This window comes from Acanthopagrus latus, chromosome 13 (genome assembly GCF_904848185.1).
Source record: "Acanthopagrus latus isolate v.2019 chromosome 13, fAcaLat1.1, whole genome shotgun sequence".
Lineage (NCBI taxonomy): Eukaryota > Metazoa > Chordata > Actinopteri > Spariformes > Sparidae > Acanthopagrus > Acanthopagrus latus.
In genome coordinates this window covers 1,828,253-1,846,952 of record NC_051051.1, presented here as the reverse complement: position 1 = coordinate 1,846,952, position 18,700 = coordinate 1,828,253, and the positions used below count along the sequence as shown (strand labels likewise).

General features: G+C 42.3%; 1 protein-coding gene across 6 annotated transcripts; it reads right to left on the bottom strand.

The window, feature by feature from the left end:
• Window positions 1–3,710: 3,710 nt before the first annotated feature.
• rbm27 (RNA binding motif protein 27) lies at window positions 3,711–18,632 on the bottom strand. Of its 6 annotated transcripts, XM_037119344.1 has the most exons (22): window positions 18,435–18,631; window positions 16,598–16,716; window positions 15,362–15,489; window positions 15,142–15,221; window positions 14,356–14,567; window positions 13,584–13,895; window positions 12,836–13,063; window positions 11,532–11,594; window positions 11,415–11,480; window positions 9,913–10,059; window positions 9,595–9,748; window positions 8,749–8,902; window positions 8,300–8,533; window positions 8,088–8,216; window positions 7,321–7,446; window positions 7,089–7,163; window positions 6,765–6,968; window positions 6,536–6,640; window positions 5,525–5,746; window positions 5,291–5,407; window positions 5,095–5,214; window positions 3,711–4,594 (listed from the first exon to the last, which is right to left on the bottom strand). In XM_037119344.1, the coding sequence occupies exons 1-22, from the start codon at window positions 18,491–18,493 to the stop codon at window positions 4,493–4,495; spliced, it is 3,156 nt and encodes a 1,051-aa protein (XP_036975239.1). In that variant the 5' UTR covers window positions 18,494–18,631; the 3' UTR covers window positions 3,711–4,492. The 6 variants fall into 6 exon arrangements, with proteins under 6 accessions (XP_036975239.1, XP_036975236.1, XP_036975237.1 ...); XM_037119341.1 differs by having other exon boundaries at window positions 11,415–11,594; XM_037119342.1 differs by having other exon boundaries at window positions 6,786–6,968; window positions 11,415–11,594.
• Window positions 18,633–18,700: the final 68 nt, after the last annotated feature.

The following is an 18,700-nucleotide window of genomic DNA, read 5'->3' as shown; positions in this document are numbered from 1 at the left end:
GAGATGCTGGTCTGAATAAACCCTGAAGGGCCTTTTCTCACCCTTTGTCTTCCAGCTGGGGCCATTCATAATTCAGTGCTCGTCTGTTTACAGCTCTGTCACCTCTCCGCTCGTCATATTCTCAAGATTGCTTCTGACCTGTTTTATGGACAGTGTTGTCGTATTTGCAGTTAAATGTGACGGCGGCTCCATCTGGGCTGCAGACACGCCACCAGGTCGACACTGTGAGGGGTCATCTGCATAGAAAAAACCTGTGTCTTCAATAAACATAGACTTGTGGATCTAATTTATTTTTATTTTTATTTTTTTTTGTCAAATCTTCTTCATACCTACTATGAAATATTGATGTCAGACTGTGTCCTCCCCCCGGTGCTCGTTCCTTCACCTCGTACTCACCGGGCCGCCACGGGAGCTGCCGGGAGCGCTGCGCCGCCCGGGCCCCGGTTTGAAATCCCTTCCCCCGGGGAGAGCCGAGAGTCCTTGCATTAAACTGAAGAGACTCTGAGTGTTTTCACTTGACTTCCTAAAGTAAGAAAGGCTCATAAATTATTCAGAGATATTTTAATATGTCGTTGTCGCTGGCTGCTGTAATTAAACTGAGCGTCAGAGGTCTCTTCCTCTGATGTGGTGGGATTTGTTTGGGGGCATGAGTGTCAGTGTGTGTGTCAGTGTGTGTGTCTGTGTGTGTCAGTGTGTGTGTAATGATGGTTTATTCTCCTTCAGAGAACAGATACAGTGGAAGGTATTGAAATATTTTTTCCCCCATTTGTGATTATAATCTGAATCTAAAACCTGTACAGAAGTAGTGAGAATAACACATTATTGGTAGTCACATTGATTGGTTCATCAGCTCAGCTGGTAGAGAGGATGTCTCATGTACGGAGGCTTTGTCCTCGCTGCAGCAGTCCCAGGTTCCAGTCCTGGTCTGGGGTCCTTTCTGTGTGTCGTCCTCTCTCATCCTGTTTGCTGTTGAATCAACAAAGTCAGTAATAAAGTAAATATCTTGTCGCTTGAAATTGTCCCCATAAAAATATCCTGTGGTGTCACAGTTATAAATGTCTCCCCTGTGACTCCACCAACACCTGAAGAAAGTCATAAACATGTCATGAAAATATGTTATGATGACTCACTTTGTAGAAATGACAACATATTATATGATAAATGTTCTGCATTGATGATAAGTGGCGGCATTATCCTGATGATGTAGCTAATCAAGTTGTGTGTTTTTTATTTCATGCAAGCACCGACACTGATTGTAGCTCAGGAGGTGGAGTGTGTTGTCCAGTAAACAGAAGGTCACTGGTTCAAATCCCTGGGTCTCTGGGCTGCATGTCAAATGATCTCTTTGTTAGATGATGAACCCCAAACTGCTTGTGATGAACAGCTTGGTGTCTCATAATGAAGAGGTGCGGATCTTTCTACAACCCAAAACTTACACTTAATTTAAACAAACTCAAAGTTCTCAAGTACATTCGATGTCAAGGCTCTACAAGGCTGTGATTGGCTCAGGTGGTCGAGCGAGTGTCCCACAATTAAAATATAAGCTCGCCCCAAAAACAAAACATCTGCTTCTGTTGTTCAGGAAAACGCTGCAAATGTGGTTTTGCTGAGAAACTCCACCGGACTTTCCAGCAGCTCAGGGGAGAGAAGATCACCACTGATGTTCATTACAGGTGAACTCTACCTATAATCAGTCAAAAGGGAAATCTTATCTGCTGTACAGATTTCTATCTGTGAACATGTGAAATAAATGAGACCACACAAGAGTTTAAGGTAATATTTTCTGGAATGCTTTTGCTCGTATCTTTTCCCCTCTTGCCAATGTTTACTTTTTTTTTTTAAAAAAAAAAGTCAATTTTCTTTCTTTAAATCAAAATTCTCTTTTTTTTCTTTCCAAGATCCAATCCAAAAATTAGTTTTCTTTTCTTCTCTTCTTTCTTTTTTTTTGTATCCTCTTACAAGCACCCAATTCCTCCATCTTTATTGGCAAAAGCAAACATGCTAGTAAATTAGAAATCCATTTTTTTACAAACAAAATACATGAAGAAAATACATCCACATCCTGCAAATATAAACAGTAACAAATCCAAAACTATTATCCAATAAACATTTTACATTTTTTTTTACACCGTTGTGTGATAGGAGCATACAGAAGATAGTACAAAAAGTGGGGGAGAGACCTTCCCTGAATCCTCACTCACACAAGCAAGAACCCTGCCAGGTTTGTCCGATCCACACTGCCAGCGACCTCGTGAGAAAGAAAATCACATGAGAAAATTCTGCTTCCGCCCTTCCATCGTACACCCGAAACTGGGTTTTGACCCCCACAGAGATGATACTGGGAACATGAGGTCACTGGCAGGAGGCTTCTGAGTTATCAGTCAACAGCGAGATATGCAATCCAAAGAAGAGCGCTACCGACAGTGTAGGTGGGAGGAAATCACTGCTCTGATCGTGTCCTGTCACGTGTGCTGCCACAGAAGAAAGGACCGATCTGTTCTAGTACATCAGTACGACTGTTTTCACACGCAGACAGAAACCTGTATGTATATTTACATGCAGACTCCACATACATGCACATTTCTGCCGGCATGTCTGAGTAAAGTAGTGTGACTGACCCAAGTCAAATTCTCTCCTTTGCTTTGGTGCTTTCGTTCATCCGGTTATGTTTCTGGATATGATCACTTGATTTATGATGAGCACACGTAAAACGACACTTCAACAGGCTGCATGTAAACAGAGTTATTTGATTCCGAAAAGCAACAAAACTGGCTGAAAACGTAATTACTTGCATCGAGCACATTTACTTTTCCTCCCACCCTGAGGATTCTAAAATACAGTATGTGAAAAGAAGGCAAAACGCAAAAGTCAAATTCTGTCACAAAAGGTGCTCGACAATATTCAGCTGCACTAATGCACCAATAATATCATGAGGTGCTTTTCAACAGAGTGTTTTTTTCTTTCTTCACAGCTCAGAGCAGCTTTCAAAGTGTTTTTAAAAGAAATGTGCTACTTCAGTGACAAATTTAGTGAAATATCAACGTGGACTGGTTCAACACAAATGCAAAACTCTTGCGAATAAGCAGACACGCTAATCACTCTCGCTTGACCTGTTCTACCTGACACAACCTCGTCATTCGCTTAAAATGACAGAAAAAGAAACTTAAAAAAAAAAAATAATAATAATTACAACAGTAAGTTCTCTTTGAAGCATTTACAAAATTTACAAAAGTAAATCACAAATCTTGTAAAAATTCAGCCATCTGCTGATTGTGTAAGGCAAAGAAATTTTATATATATATATATATATATATATATATATATATATATATATATATATATATATATATATATATATATATATATATATATATATATATATATATATATATATATATATATATATATATATATATATATATATATATATATATATATATATATTTTAAAATCAACTGTTCAGTATTACATTCAAACACCTGTCTATGGATCTCACATTGTTCTTTTGAAATGGGTGATCTGATCCTTGTCCTGTCCGGCCTTTTGAACGACCAGCAGACAGAATTAAACAAGTGGAAAATGTTACACACTCCTGTAGAAGATGAAGAACACCTGTGTGGGAGTTCATATTTACACAGAGTGGCACTGGACATTTAGTGGGGAGAATTAACTACAAGACTGTATCTGACGTGCACGGACACACGGCAATCTGTAAACATAGTTTGGATTTTATTCTATTGCACTGGTATCCTTCTGTGCCTGCACTGGCTCTCGTGTGCTCACGGTACAGTACGGTGGCTGTTTGTTTAAGGAATACAACATGCACAAATTACCAAGAATTCATGCCAGGACAGAGAGCCGCTGTCAAACATAGCAGGATCCTTTAATGTTTCGTGGGCGAACCCATACCAAAACAAACTGTGAGCAAAGTGAAATGGAGAACCACCCCACGCCGTGCCAATGTAGGTACTGCAGAGTGCATCGATGCAGTGGAAAAATAAATAAATATCTCTCTGGTAGCGACAGAGAATGTTCTATCGGTGAAGGAATGGCTGTCCCTGAACTGAGGACAAGATCTTTAAAAAACTGGTGAGAAAAGAGCTTAAATACAGTATGTATAAAAATACCTATTCACAGTAGACACAAATGTTGTGCATTACTGATATTTATCATCTGGTAAGCACATCGAAACGTACATAGGTTATTTCTATCTATAAGAACAACTTAACATTTATCTTTCTCAGCAAAAGTGAGATGCTTTAAATAATCGATTAGTCGAGGGATAAAAAAACCATCAGCCCTCTCAACTTCTTCTCATGTACAATAAAGTAAAGATGTTTTTTACTTTGATTAGAGTCTAAAATTACTTTGTTTCAAAATACTGGAAAGGAACAAAAAAAGAAGATGTGACTTCAGTTGAGCTGATTTTGAATGTGGGGAAAAATAATGACTGATTCTTCTGGAGAGCAGGCGACGACGAATCGCGGCACCTTCACCGTCTCCAAGACCGGCTCTCGTACTCGTCATCTTCATCGTCGTCCTCTTCCTCCTCCTCCTCCTCTTCCTCACCGGGCAAGTAAGAGCTGGCTTCCTTCTGTTGAAAATCCAACAAAAACAGCAATCTTCTGATCAGCTTTGAATTCTTAAACTTATTATGCGACAGTGTTTTACATTGTGCCACATATCTGCCATAATTATTAGATCCACTGTCAGACATACTGTCATAATTGTTATCAAAGATTTCTAAAAATCGTACAAAGCACAGTGAAGTGACGGGATCATCCCCCGAGGTCATTAAACTTTCTTGTGCACAAGCCTCAAAAACTCTGAAACATGAAAATACAGTACGCGGATTTCACCTGACAGTAATGCAGTTTTACTCAAAGGGCTACGATGCTCTTAGTACTGAGAGGCTTGCCCTGATTTTCCATTGGGAGCTGCTGTGAAAAATTTAGAAGCACTGGAAAGAAATGCTCAAGTGAAATCTGTGAATATAACTAAAACTTCTAGAAGTTTCCTTGAATCTGGGTGACTGTGTGCTACTTATGATAACACATGGAGCCACGCTAACCGCTCCAGTGTGATGTGTCGTACCGCACTGTCTTCATCTTTAGCCTCCACCTCCTCTGGCTCGGTTGTAACAGAGGGCGTCTTGGGCTTGAACCAGGAAATCTGCAGCACACGACCTTTGAACTTGGCTCCTTGGTTAGCTGCCTGCAAAACAAAGGAAGAGGGCAAGTTGCAATGACAGCCTTCATTGATTGTCTGCCAGTACAACCTCAAAACAAACCTGGTCTGATTTAGAGTCATGACAGTGACTCACATTCTCTGCTTCGCTTCGCGTCTTGAAGGTCATGACGACACTGTTGGCGTCTTGATCACGGACGTCCTCGATCTCACCGAATTTCTAAGATTTCAAGATCAGAATGAATGTTCAATAATCAAGTTTAAATTCATGCAACTTCCCTTTAATATCTAATCTTTCTTATCTAACCAATACAAAAATGAACAGCACTGTCCTCACCACAAAGTGAGGCATCAGCTCCTCCTTCTCCTCCTGAGTGACCCCCAGAATAGCCAGGGCTCTGGGTCTGTGGTCCACCACCATGCGGTTCACGTTGCGAGCCATCATCTCCCGGCTTCGGCCCCGGCCGCGGCCCACGTGCATCGAGCCGGGCTCCAGGGGCATCTTCCCTCTGCCGCGGCCTCGACCCGCTGGAGGCCGTATCAGACCCAACCGAGTCGCCTGAAGGAGGACAGATCGCAAGGTTTGATGTTATAAAACAGCCGACAGGCTGAATAAATGGGCGCCACCTGGCCGTGTTAAAAAAATCATCATGAACAGATGTGGAAAACAGACTGTGACTTGATGCAAGCATGATGACATCAAATCTTAATTTGTGTAGTAAACTACAGCAAAGACAAAGTGTTACACATTTTCCTCATCCTTGGAGCGTCAGCACTCTCTACATGTTTGTCTGGTCGCCTCCTCCGTCCCTCTCTGCCCTTCGCCATTAGTTGTCACTCCTCCATTTTTTAAGTGACATCCTGCTTCCTAACCACTCCACAACCTCACAACCACTCTCTCTTCCATTTGTCCCTCCCTCACTTCTCCCTCTAATTGTCATCCCGCGATTTTCTTACAAGGACCAGCAGCTCAAACTTTAATGAGACGGGGCTCCATCAGCGTAGGACCCGTGTCTGATTTGGCTTTCGTTAGCGGCTGCTCCTCGGGGCTTGCTTAAGTGGCTGCAGTTTAATGTGCAGAAGGAGGGTTGGGTTTAGATGGGTGGGAGGGTTGAGTATGCATTTTTAACAACTAAGCTAATTTAGCACCCACAGGGGTGGGGGTGGGGTGTAGGGGAGAAACATGCCAGGCAGGGTGTTACTAACAAAAGCCATGTTCTTGTTCGGCTGATCTTGTGACACTGACGACCTCGTCTGAGCGCTGCCAGGACGAGTCGAGGCTACGTAACACACTTTGGATGCAGCAAAAAACAGAGCAAATGTTTCTTTTCACGAGTGTGTGTATTACCTCCACCTGTAGTTGTCCCAGTTTCCTCTTGAGGTCTGTTGTATCTTCTCCAGAGCTCAGTTTCTTGTGAAAGTCCAGCTCAGCGTCCAACAATTCCTTCTGAGCCTGGTCACATATCACGTAAAATGAGAACACATTTAATTCACAGTCCTACAACAGCAAGAATAGTGTATGAACAAGAAAAGTGAAGGTGTGTATTGATGTTAAAATCTACCAAAAGTTTACCTACCAAGAAAGGGCCAAAACTTACATCAGTCTTGGTCTTGGACTGGCTGTGGTTGGGTTTGGCGCCGGGCGACTGCGAGGCAGGACTAGGGTTCATCTCGTTCTGCAGCTGTGCGATCTTCTCCGTCAGCTCCTTCAGTGTCTTCATGATGTTGGCCCTCTCCTCAGGTTTCATCCCTCGATTCTTCTCCAGGCGATTAATCAAGGCCTGAAAGAAGAAGAAGAAGAAGAAGAAGAAGGACAAGCGGTGAGAGAGGCAGAGGTGTGAAAGGCAGAATCAGAGAGGGTGAAGAAGAGAGAGACGAAGGAGTCTTGAAGCCAGTTTTACCTTCTGCCACTCGATGTGCGTCTTTAACATCTCTTGCTTCTTCTTTCTCATGTCTTGCTGGAGCTTTAATGCCTCCTAAACGAAAAGAAACACAATCAATAAAATATCGTCACTGAGGTGGAATAAACACTAAATCTCTCATCGATGGTCCCTCAGAAAAACAAATCCCTTCTAATCCCGGCTCTGCCATTATCACACCAGTCAAAATTTGTATTAATAATCGAGCACATGCCTGTTTCTTCTTGAGGACTTCCTGCGCTTCTAGTGCTTTTCCAGTTTTCCCAAGGCTCTTTGAGGAGGACTTCAGGCCTATGGAGGTGTAGGGGCTCTTCTGGGTGTTTGTCAGTGCAGGCGCCACCTAAGAGAGAGCGACACATTTAGATGAGATGGGAGATGAGATGATAGACAGCTGCAACAGACACAAACAAGAAAGTCCAACTATTGGATGGACTGTTATGCAATGCTGTGCAGACATTCATGGTCCTCCTTTGGCACCACCATGAGGGTGGCATTTTCTCTTTTTGTCCTATGGAAATGTATTGACAGCTATAGAAATGACTGAATTTCCAAAGACATTTATGTTCCGAAGTGGATTTCAATACAAAAAGTTCTGAAAGTTGTCCAGAAGGTCGCCTCAGCCGCAGCAAAGTCGTCCTTGTGTGCATCTTTAACCATCAAAGTAAGTCCACTGAAAGAGCGGGATCATATTCCAAGTGTCTGACAACATTACGGCAAAGATCCATACCGACACAGACCTTTTTGATAAAAGAGTAAAATCCTATGTATTAACCAGAAACAGCTGCTATATCACTCCCTGCTGCAGAACCCCCAGACTCAAACAAAAAACAGTAACTCTATCATCAGAAAACGCAGTGCATTCCAACTCAACAGAAACAAAACAGAACAATCTACTTGAACATGCTACTTCAACCCCACGTCTGACATCACCTGACACACACACACACACACACACACACACGTACAGAGACTATAACGTACAGTGACAGTGTCTGTGTTTGGGTTCAGGCTGTCCGGCTTGGTTGTAGCTGTGATCCCAGCCACCGCTGGCAGGCGATGCTTGGGCACAGTCTTGTTCAACACGTAGGCGGCTGGACTGTGCTGCTTGATCTGATGGTTTCAGAAACGGGGTAACACTAAGAGATCAGTAAGAAAAGACGAAGGACATCCGTGTGTTCAGCTCTTATACTAACCCTTTGCATAGAGCTGTGCTGCGGCCCCTGGCTGGGCGCTGCCCCGATCGCCTGGCTCCCTAAGCCCTGCTCCTGCTGCTGCAGCCCCGTGGCGTTGGTGCCCGGCTCACGGTGCCAGTACACGCGAATGAAGCGGTTGTTGAGGACCGCCTCGGTGCTGGATATGGCCCGTCTGGCTTCTTCATTTTTCGTGTACTGGATCAATGCTGCTTCTGGGTCGCCGCCGAACACCACCTGGAAAGCGTGCGGGTCAGATATGTGAATATGATGAAATAGACTCTTCTGTGGAGCTGAACTTCTTCAACTAAAGTAGCAAGTAAAGCTCTCCAACTCTCAGTTACTTTACAATCATGCCCACATTTTTACAAATAATCCTCTCAAAAAAGGAAAAGACAATTGAAGCCCTGTACAGGTTTCACTAATGAACAGCAGCAAACGAAGCATTTTACCTGGATGTTGACGATGGTTCCGAACTTGCTGAAGTGCTCATTGAGCTTGGTGATGTTGTTGAGCTCACGTGGGACCTTGCGCACCTCCAACTTGGTGTTCACATAGTGATACCTCTTGGGGAAACTGCTCTTATGTTGGTTGTTAAAGCTCGGCCTGAAACGAGAAGAAGATTGTGATTTGTACAACTTCAGTATTCCACAGCATTTATTTTGGAAAAAGCCCGTGATCATTTTGGGCAGTGAAATGGAACCCAGATTGATGACCTGAGGTTCAGGTTTCTGCCTTCATGCTGAAGTTTCTACAAACTGTAACAGCTGACCACACGTCCCCGCTTGTCACCCAAGATGGATTACTAGTAGAGCCTCACCAATGGAAGCATCTCAGTCATGAGGATGTGTGTGTGTGTGTGTGAACCTGCTTCCCACAGCTGAGACAAAAGATTAGCTCCTGACCTATGAGTCACCAATTTGTATGATCAGATTTCAACAAGCCAGTTTCTTCAAATGTCCTCACAATACCTGCTTCTGTTTGGGGAAGGTATAAAGTGCAAATGATCGCTCTGGGCAAGCAGTGGAAATTTCATATCCCCGAGCTTTATCACAAATAAAATATTCAGTAACTGCTGTGTTAGCTGTGGAAATATTTCTCCAGAGGACCATCACTGTCCCATCTCTGCAGTGCTTTATTGCCGTGTGAAGTGAGGACAACGTCTCTGATTTGGATGGTAGAATCTCAGTTTATTTGTCTGCCTTCTACCACACATCACTGATCCTGAACAGACGGCAGATTTTAATATCTAATTTTAGACTGACTTTTAAAATGTTTGTGTGTCTTTCAGTCCTTACTTTTCCATCCAGGGTTTTTTAGCAGCTGGTCCCTCAGCTGTACTGGGTCCCATGGTTCTCTTCCTATTGTCCTGATCCGTGTTGAAACGGGACACGTTACTTCCAGGTGTGCTGGCTACAGTGGCAGGCTCCGTCTGGATCACTATGTTGGCAGCTAGAGGACGCACGAACAGACAGAAGATGTAGAAACAATAATACATACATCAAATAATTTATCAAACATAAGTGTTTACATTTATAAATTCTGGACTTTTCTAATCAATACCCAGGATTGTTTTGGTGAGGAGTGTCAGTACTAAAAAGGCTGATAGTGGTTACCTCTGGAGCCCTGTCCTTCACTGGAGGTGAGGCCGATGAGGTTGGATCGCTGCGTCTGCACCCGGGGAATGAATTGACGGTACGGATTACGACCTGCTGCAGTCAGGCCCGGGGATTCTGGGTTATAGCCCTCTGGATCATAATTATCTAATGTGCAAAAAATGGAGACACACTCATGAATAAACAGGCTTAGAGGGAACTGGTAACACTTTTTAACTGTCAGAAAACTTTGTGAAAACACCTTTAAAAAGCACAAAAAAGGACCCAAGAAGAACAAAATGACACAATAAATCCTGCAGCCCCACATGTAATAAAAGCATTGTTTGGCATTCAGTGATTTACTCATACAGGAATGAGAGGCTTTCAAATGTGTTCGATGGAGTGACACCTAACAAACTGCCGATACATCTCAACCGTATGCCTCAAAACTGAGCACTTCCTTTTATCATTATATTCAAATGACGTCAAACTCATGTGTCTGCTGGAAACTTGCAACAAAGAGGAGTCATGGTGAAGAGGAAGAAGCATAGCTAAGCATGGCTTCACTTCACACAAAAAAGTCTAAATTACTGCCAACTCTAAGGTCTGTAAAATTATAATTTCAAGTAAGAACATCCACAATATGCTGAGATATGTTTCTACTCAATGTGGTTTTAAAGTCCAGGAATGCAATGTATTTGACACACGAGTGCTTCCTGACTGAGTGTGGAACATCAGGCCCATGCAAGCAGAATTAGCAGGTTTATTATTTGACTTAAAAAGACATAAATGAAAATGAATAACGTGCAAATATTATTTTATTTCATCATTTAAGATGATGACAGACTGTTGCTGCAGCCGGCTTTCAAGCTACAACCACATCGACTAAAACTGATCAGGAATCAATAAGTAAATCAGTAAAGACCAGAGCGGTAAATTAAATAAATAAAACTAACAGAAAAAATAATTGTAAAAGTTGAAATGTGACTCTTTTCCTGGACCTGCTTTACTTTAACAAAATGGGATCTTTCATGACAGTTTTGACAAACCGAGTCAAATTAAGGTCAAAAACCGAGTTTGTAATTAACTCAAAGTAGATTCACTCCATTTGAACTAAGTCTTAGCTTTTCTGCATGACTGTGTAATTATTCATGAGCTGAATTACAGGGAAAGCACTCAGCACGATAAAGATGCAGCAGAGTTCATGTTAACTGTCTGTTAGGTTAATTAACAGTGCTGCCTGCTGGTCAACAGACGTTACTGCAGCCTGAGGAAACATGAACACGACTCTGCGTACACGTCGAACACAAACCAACTTCAGATGACAGAAAACAGAAACACAGGGTATTTCAAAGTCTACGAAAGCTACTTAACTTTCAGTATACAACTCACTGTGGCTCAGTTTTAACTTATCACGTCTGATTTACTAGAACTAAAAGAACAAGATTAAAGAGAAGTCAGAAGGGGAAATAGCCACTGACACAGAAAGTCCCAATCTGAACAGGAAAAGCGTTGCTGCTTACATTCAGACTGGACATATTGGGGACGAAGAGACACAGATGAGGACGAGGAGGGAGGAAGTGGAGGAGGAGGAGGAAGAGTAGGTGGCAGCCCCACACCAGGCGGTCCGATAGGAGGAGAAGAAGTGATCGCCGTTTGGTGGTTGGGGGTATCGATCCCACTGGTTGCTATCAGTGGGGGTCCTGAGGGAGACACAAGCCCAAGCTAATGTCTCAGGTATATCGCAGGTATGACAGTGAGCCTTGTGTTTAAACTACAGGTAACAGCTTATTACAACCACCATTAATAACTGGTAAATTTAAAGTCGATTAAACTTCAGTTAATTGTTATTTGACTGTTAACAAACAATAAAATATTTTCTAAATCATTTTTAAAGCAACTGTAAAGGTTTATAAACACCAACTTTAAAATGACCATCCGGATAATGTTTAAATTAACTATTCTGCAGATATTAATAATTTACAAAGTATAATAAACACCAGTTGTAACTTTACAATAAACAATTTCTCAACAAATGGTTCATAAAGCATTTCAGAGTTTATCAATGGTGAAATAGTTAATAACTGAAGTTTGATTAGCTATTAATTTACCATTTATTAATGATGTGGAACAAGTCTAAACTGATGTGTCAGACATCATCAATCCTCAAAACACAGATGCTCATACAGCCTACCATCAAAAAAATAATAAAATGATTATTTTGCACTCAAACTGCCTCCAAATTGTGATGTTTATTTCTCCACCATGCTGAGTGAGCAGGGTGTTTTTTTTAAAATGGCAGTCACGAAGTTAAAATATGCTGAACTAAAATGTGCTGCTCTGTTATTGTGGAACAGAAAAGCAGAATGTTATGCAAGAAACAGGTCAGCCTCATGAAAGGCTTTTCCTTCCACCAGGTACAAAAAAACCCAGAAGAACCTGTTATGTCAGATAATGTCGTCTACAAATTATGCTGATTAATACAGCACATATTTAAAATAAATAAAAAACAAGGGTCACGATAGCAACCAAGAAAGTGAAAGTATACCTTTACAACTTCAAAAAAAAAAAAAAACATAAAGAATCAAAGACTACACTACAAGAAAAGAAAAAAAAGAATTCTGATCATCATCTTTTAAAATCAGTATAATTGCAGTGTTTGACTTAAAGTGGTGCTGAAAGCCAGTAAAGTGGACATCACTTACAGATGACCGGAAGTTACATGAAATGTACCTTTCTCAATAAAACCAGCAAATTTCCAGACATGAAAGAAAAACAAGTCTTATGTGCAAACAAGCGCCAGGAGGACAGTAACTACAACTAGCTGCATTCACCCATCGCTCTCACATTCATCAAAAAGCAACTGGAACTGTGACAGTTCACATCAAACATATGCAGTTTCCATCAGTTGTCATTAATGCACTGATGTGGTGGTGTTACTCACCAGTCATGGGGAAGACACCCGGTGGTGGTGGTTGGCCGTATGGTGGCATCGCAGGCATCCTAAGGGGAGGGGGTGGCTCAGTGATGGGGGGCATGGGCAGGCCGGCGGGGGGCATGACAGGCGGGGGTGGAAACGGAATCATGCTCGGCAGATTGACATCATCGACGATGAGAGGGTCGTTGCCATGATCAAATGGACAAAGGTCGCCACGGACGCAAAATCCCTTTTCTGTGTGAGGGAGGGAAATGCACATGTAGGTAGTGAGGAGGTTTATCTTTTAGTCTCATCAGATAACTCTGTTACCTAAAGTCAAAAACAGTTTCACATCCCTGGAAATCAAACTCATTCTCAAAAGAGACAGAAAAGAATAAAAACAAATAAAAGAGAATAAATAAACAAGATGACAGATTAAAAGGGTTGTACTTGTTCATGGCAGCTAACACCTACAGTGCATGTATTTACCCCACAGTCTCATTAAGGATCTGGGTCCCTTGTGGCTGTGTTTGAGGACTTCGACAGATAGTGTGCTACAGGGACAGGGTAATTTTGAACCCTCTTGTCTCTGGGGAAGGGAGCGCTAAACAGTGGTCATTAGTGAGGAGACTAACAGGGGAATCATTAACTCTCGTGGGAAGATAACAACGTAGATTTCACCATAGCAGGGCAAACTTTACAATAGTCTCTGAGAAGGAGGGAAGGAATAAAAGCAGAAATCAAAAGAAGAAACGTTGATTCACTTGGTTCCTACCATCATAATCCCTGCAACGCTGTTTGAGTGAAGGACCCTTGTTGCCAAACGGCTTGCTGACACCATCTTGCCTCTGGGCGGCGTAGTAGCCAGACCAGCTGTCTGTCGTGCTGTCGGGCAGGTGAGCCGGTGTTGCTATAGGAACGCCTCCAGCTCCCGAAACTCCGGCGGACGATGAAGAAGAGGAAAAGGGGTGCGGAGGTGTGGGCAGGGGCAGGAGAGGTGGCGGGTGCTGCTGCTGCGAGCCGGATGTGGTGGAGGAGTTGTAGCAGTCTGTGTCCTTCCTTTCCAACTCAAACTTTGACTTGAAGTCTGTCGAAGACGAGCAGAAATGGAGACATTTTAGCACAAGTTAGTATTACAAGTATTACAGAAGAGTAGCAGAGGACAGAAAAAAGTTTTAAACTACTTCACTCATCATGCCAAACACTCAGGGATGTAGATTAACCTTGCGGGTAATAAGGCCAGTTCCAGCCTGTGTTGTTGAATCCCCACTGATATGATTGCAAAGCCGTCCACATTGCTCCTTATCGATAACAACTCCCAGCAACACCGACCAGAAATCCAATAGACAATAAAATAACAACCACATCCGAAATTGTTCGGTCTCTTCTCAACAGCACACCCAGGATGTCTGCAGCTGCACCTCTGCATCACTAATGCACAGTTCAACTGTGCTGACAGGAGCTTCAGATCCTCTCTGCACCCCTGGGTCTGGTCCCCTGTGCTGTTGTTATTGGCTGTGTGTGTTTGGGGGGTGTAACTTTCTCACCTCTACCTCCTCTGTGCTCCCTGTCCCTGCTCTTGCCTCGGCTGCCGCTCCTGCTCCGGCTGCGGCTCCGACTGCGGCTGTAGCTCCTCCCCCGAGGGCTTCCCCTGCGACGCTCGTGGCGCTCCCGCTCGCGGTGGGAGTCGCTGCCACTTTTTCCGTGCCGATCGAAGTCGCGTCGCTTGCGCTCATCTCGCCTCCTGTCATCGCGGCTCCTGTGCAGTTGATGAGTTAGAGGGAATATGAATTATGTTTATGTGCTTATAGCTGCCAAACCACAAGACATATATGCAAGATGAAGTATAACCTCAGAGTGAATGTGGTGAAACTGTTTAATAATGAATGGCATAAAGCTCATTAAACCCTTAAGCTGTTGTTTTGAATGACAGACCAGCAGTTATCTGTTATTCACTAGTCATGCTATAGTCAGGGGACAGGTTACTGGACACCTGGGCCCTCATCAAGCTACAAGCAGGACTCATGGGACTTCAGACCAACCACGCAAATGTATCCATATGCCAAGATCTCTACATGGCTAGACAATGCAAATCATGTTTTTTTTTATGTCAGCGGTAAGAAGTCAAGTCCCTGTGTGTTGGAAATGCTATCATGAGTCTGGGGTTAAGGAGCCATATGTCTCACTTGCCGGACTAGTATCTGCACATGCCTTGTGTTTGGATATGCCTTGTGTTTGGACATGCCTTGTGTTTGGACAGGCCTCGTGTTTGGACAGGCCTCGTGTTTGGACATCTAACTGAAGGAAACATGTCCCTGAAGCCACAACCGTACCTGGACTCGTTGAAGTCAGAGCGGTTTCTCAGAGGACTTCTCCTCCGCCTGTTTTCTCTGTCCTCCTCTGGAGTCTCAGCCTTGAGGAGAAAAAAGACAGAAGGTGGTTCTATTACTGTTCAAAGGTTTTTATTGTTTTACTTTTCTACAAAAGAACTTTCAAAATGAATAGTTTGCTGAACAAAAAAGGGACCAAATAAAGCAAATGAATTCTTCTCACCTCCACAACATCAGACTTGACTGCTGGTGGTTTCACCTCCTCTTTAGGAGCCTCCTTGGCAGCAGGAATTCCCAGGTAGTTCTTGGTTGTCAGACATTCAAAAAGCTTATCGACAAATCCCATCGTCTCTGGAATGACAAAAGGAAATTTCAAGTCAATCTTCCACTTGAATCATGAGCAGTTTTGCTCAAAGTAAAGTGAAAGAGTTTAATCTTATCAATCATACAAAAAAAGACAGCACGATCCAACTCTAGCAAAACAAGTTGATGCTTCATGTAGTTCAGCCTGCAGACATTTGAGGGGTCCTTTCAAACCATGTTAACACACCCTCTGGTGGCCATATTAGGGTCCCACAAATTGGTAGATGTTAATAATATACAGCTCATTGCATCTCTGAATGTGTAACTTAAGCTTATGGTCTGGAAGGAATTGTAAAGCTGGTCTAAATTAATTTCTATGCATTATGGCCATGTCACCACTTAAAGCTGATGGGCATTAACATAATGTCTGCTTGCAAAATTCAAGCTAACCCAAATTTATTAAATACTCATCTTTTCTACAATTATCATCCTTATTGTGTATAAACTGTTGTTGGTTTTATTTAATTTCTTATTATATTACTTTGATTTGTTAATTTGCTTTGTGACCATTTGCTCTTTATTACTGTATTATTTCCTTGTAGGTACCTTAAACTAATCTGCTATGACTGGAAAGTACTTTGAAACTCCTGTTGGTTTTAATGTGGTATATAAATAAAATGACTTGACTTGCATATAGTGTCTGACGGGCTAAACATGACTACACTCCTCACCCCAGTTGTCAGTTAACTAAAGGTGGAATGAAGCTCGTCTTTCAGACTAATTATGTTTCTGACTGAACCTTCGTCTATCTCTATTATGCTTTTTTTAAAAGTTTTTTTTTTTACTTGAACATGTTTACATAAAGCTTTTTCTGACCTAACCCTCGTGTCCTATTTGCCAATAATCAGACCGATGAAACACCAAAGTGCCACCAGCTATGATTCCCAGAAGATTTATGACATAACTGCAAAAGCCTCCATTATCTGTGGAGGGAGAAAAATAAATGAATAAATCCCTCATTAGTCAAAAGATCAAAATATCTGCTGGGAGAAAAATTTCCTTATCACTTTCTTGACCAGCAAATGGTACGATCGATATCAAAAGAGCATGCTGCGTTCACTCACACTGACACAAACGCTCTCTGGGGAGTTCATACCTTTTTGTAGGAAGACATCAAGCTGATCAGCACAAAGTGCTTTCAGTTCCTTCTCCGGCTTGTCCTTCTTCACAAGAGCCACCACATAGTTGGCTAATGCAGATGGGTCAGCATCACATCTGCAGGTTAAAAGATATATGATTTTAGAAATTCAGCTTCCTAGTATGTTATTATAACAGTGCAAAAGGAAATGGAGTTACATTTCCAATAGCAAATAAAAAACACCGATATATCAATAGATGTTGATTCTGAATATTTGAAACAGGTCTGACACACATGTTTTGCAGCATCATACAGCAGGACTAGCTCTCTGCTATTTGCTCTCCTCTGACAGCGAGTTGACACATGCAACAATAAACAGCCACATATTTTCACCTCCACCAGATCTAAATTAACTTAGATGTTGTTGTTCTTAACATGCATCCTTGTTATATCTATCTTTTATGAAAAAAATGTATGCCCTCAATGTTGTGTCAGTGTTGCCTGTGGTATCAAACAGGGTATTGAATATCAAAATTAATTATAATATTGTATAAAAGCTATAAATTCCAGTATCTTGACAACACTACTTTATCATTTAACCAACTGTAGTTTAATGTTTGCCAGCGACGTGTGCTACTGTGGTGTCCATATACTGATGCATGCAAACACTCTCAAAACAAAACCCAACTGTATAATAATATATCATACCATTCAGTACCAAGTCAAACCCTTGCAAATGCTTGTGAGGAAGAACATTATAAAAGCCTAATAATCCTTGTATATGCTTAATTTTGCTCGAAGCTCTCTTAACCAGCAAGTCATGGGGCTTTAACCAAATCACCAAGACACTCTCAGAACTACTTCAATTGCTACTTGACCTCAAACAATGGGGTAGCAGTATTTAACAAGGTAAAAGAGCAGGCAGGCATCCAGTGATCACAAATTAGCAAGTGAAAAGTAAACAGTTAATGTCCCTAAAGCTCAGCCAATTATATTCCAAGTGCTCATTCCAAGGCAAATGGACTTTGGACTCTGGAAGACATCGAACCCCTCATCAAAGGGCCTTCTTCAGTTCTGAGTGAATTATAATTTCCAAACTGTCATTTAGAGTTAACAAAAAGCCCACCAAGATTCAACTAGTTTCCCTGTAAAGCCAAAATGATCCCACTTTCCCTCAGAGAATGAGAGCACAGAACACTGGCAGCACTTTCAAGACAGTCAGTGGGACTGTTACAGCATCACCTACACAGAGCCACTGTGTTACACATTCACATCCACCAATGCATGTATGAGACTTCTTTGACAGTATCTTTACCCCACTGTTATCAGAAAGTCATTTGCATTTGAAAGAGAGGGAGAAAAGTATGACTCTGACTGGCACAGAAAATTACACAATTCCAGTTTTAACAAATGCAACACACATATCACATAACGCTGCAAAAGTCCATCACACGCAACAGTTACTACTATTTTAATCACAAGTAGCAGCAGCAGACGAGTTAGGCTATCTGTTGCAGCTTCATGGCTTGCTTCAGAGCTGGGATAAAGTCAAATATTGTTGGGCCAGCTGCGTGCTGAGCTGTCCCAAAATAACCCACCAACAAAACGTGCTACATCGTGCACAGTGTTTATTTAATCTTTAGCATTCGCCTGTTTAACAAAAGCGCTGTCTCTCTTTGCTACAAACAGCCAGCTAGCGGCGACGGTGGTTAGCTAACTCGTGCGAGAATTTGTCATCAGTTTCTAGCAAGCCCCACATTGATGCCTGGCTAACCAACTGGCTAGCTAGCTAGCTAGCTAGCTAACGTAGCTACGTAGCATGCGAGCTAAATGTCATTTCCAGTTCAACACTCACATTGGCTCCAGTAGTTTTGCCAGCCACGACTTCAGGGCTTCAACATTCTCTATGATCATCGTGAGAAAGACTAGAATACTGTCTATAAAATGAAAGTGCGTTTTGATAACCCTACTTTCATCGTCTATACATGTATATGCTTTCAGGCCGTTTGTCTCTCTTCACTGGCAGTTCGGACGAAGTGTTTTACGGCATGGCAACACAAGTTGACTTGTCGTAAAACGGGCCGGGCGACGGACTTTGAAACCTCATTCAACTGCGACGTA

What these genes read in the sequence shown, in the direction of transcription:
- rbm27 (XM_037119341.1), bottom strand. Translation starts at nt 18,493, where the DNA reads ATGATCATAGAGAATGTTGAAGCCCTGAAGTCGTGGCTGGCAAAACTA. An exon ending in AGCACAGCTCTATGCAAAGG is followed by an intron (nt 8,217 to 8,299) that starts GTTAGTATAAGA and finishes TGAAACCATCAG; the next exon opens with ATCAAGCAGCACAGTCCAGC. An exon ending in ATGACTCTAAATCAGACCAG is followed by an intron (nt 5,215 to 5,290) that starts GTTTGTTTTGAG and finishes TTTGTTTTGCAG; the next exon opens with GCAGCTAACCAAGGAGCCAA.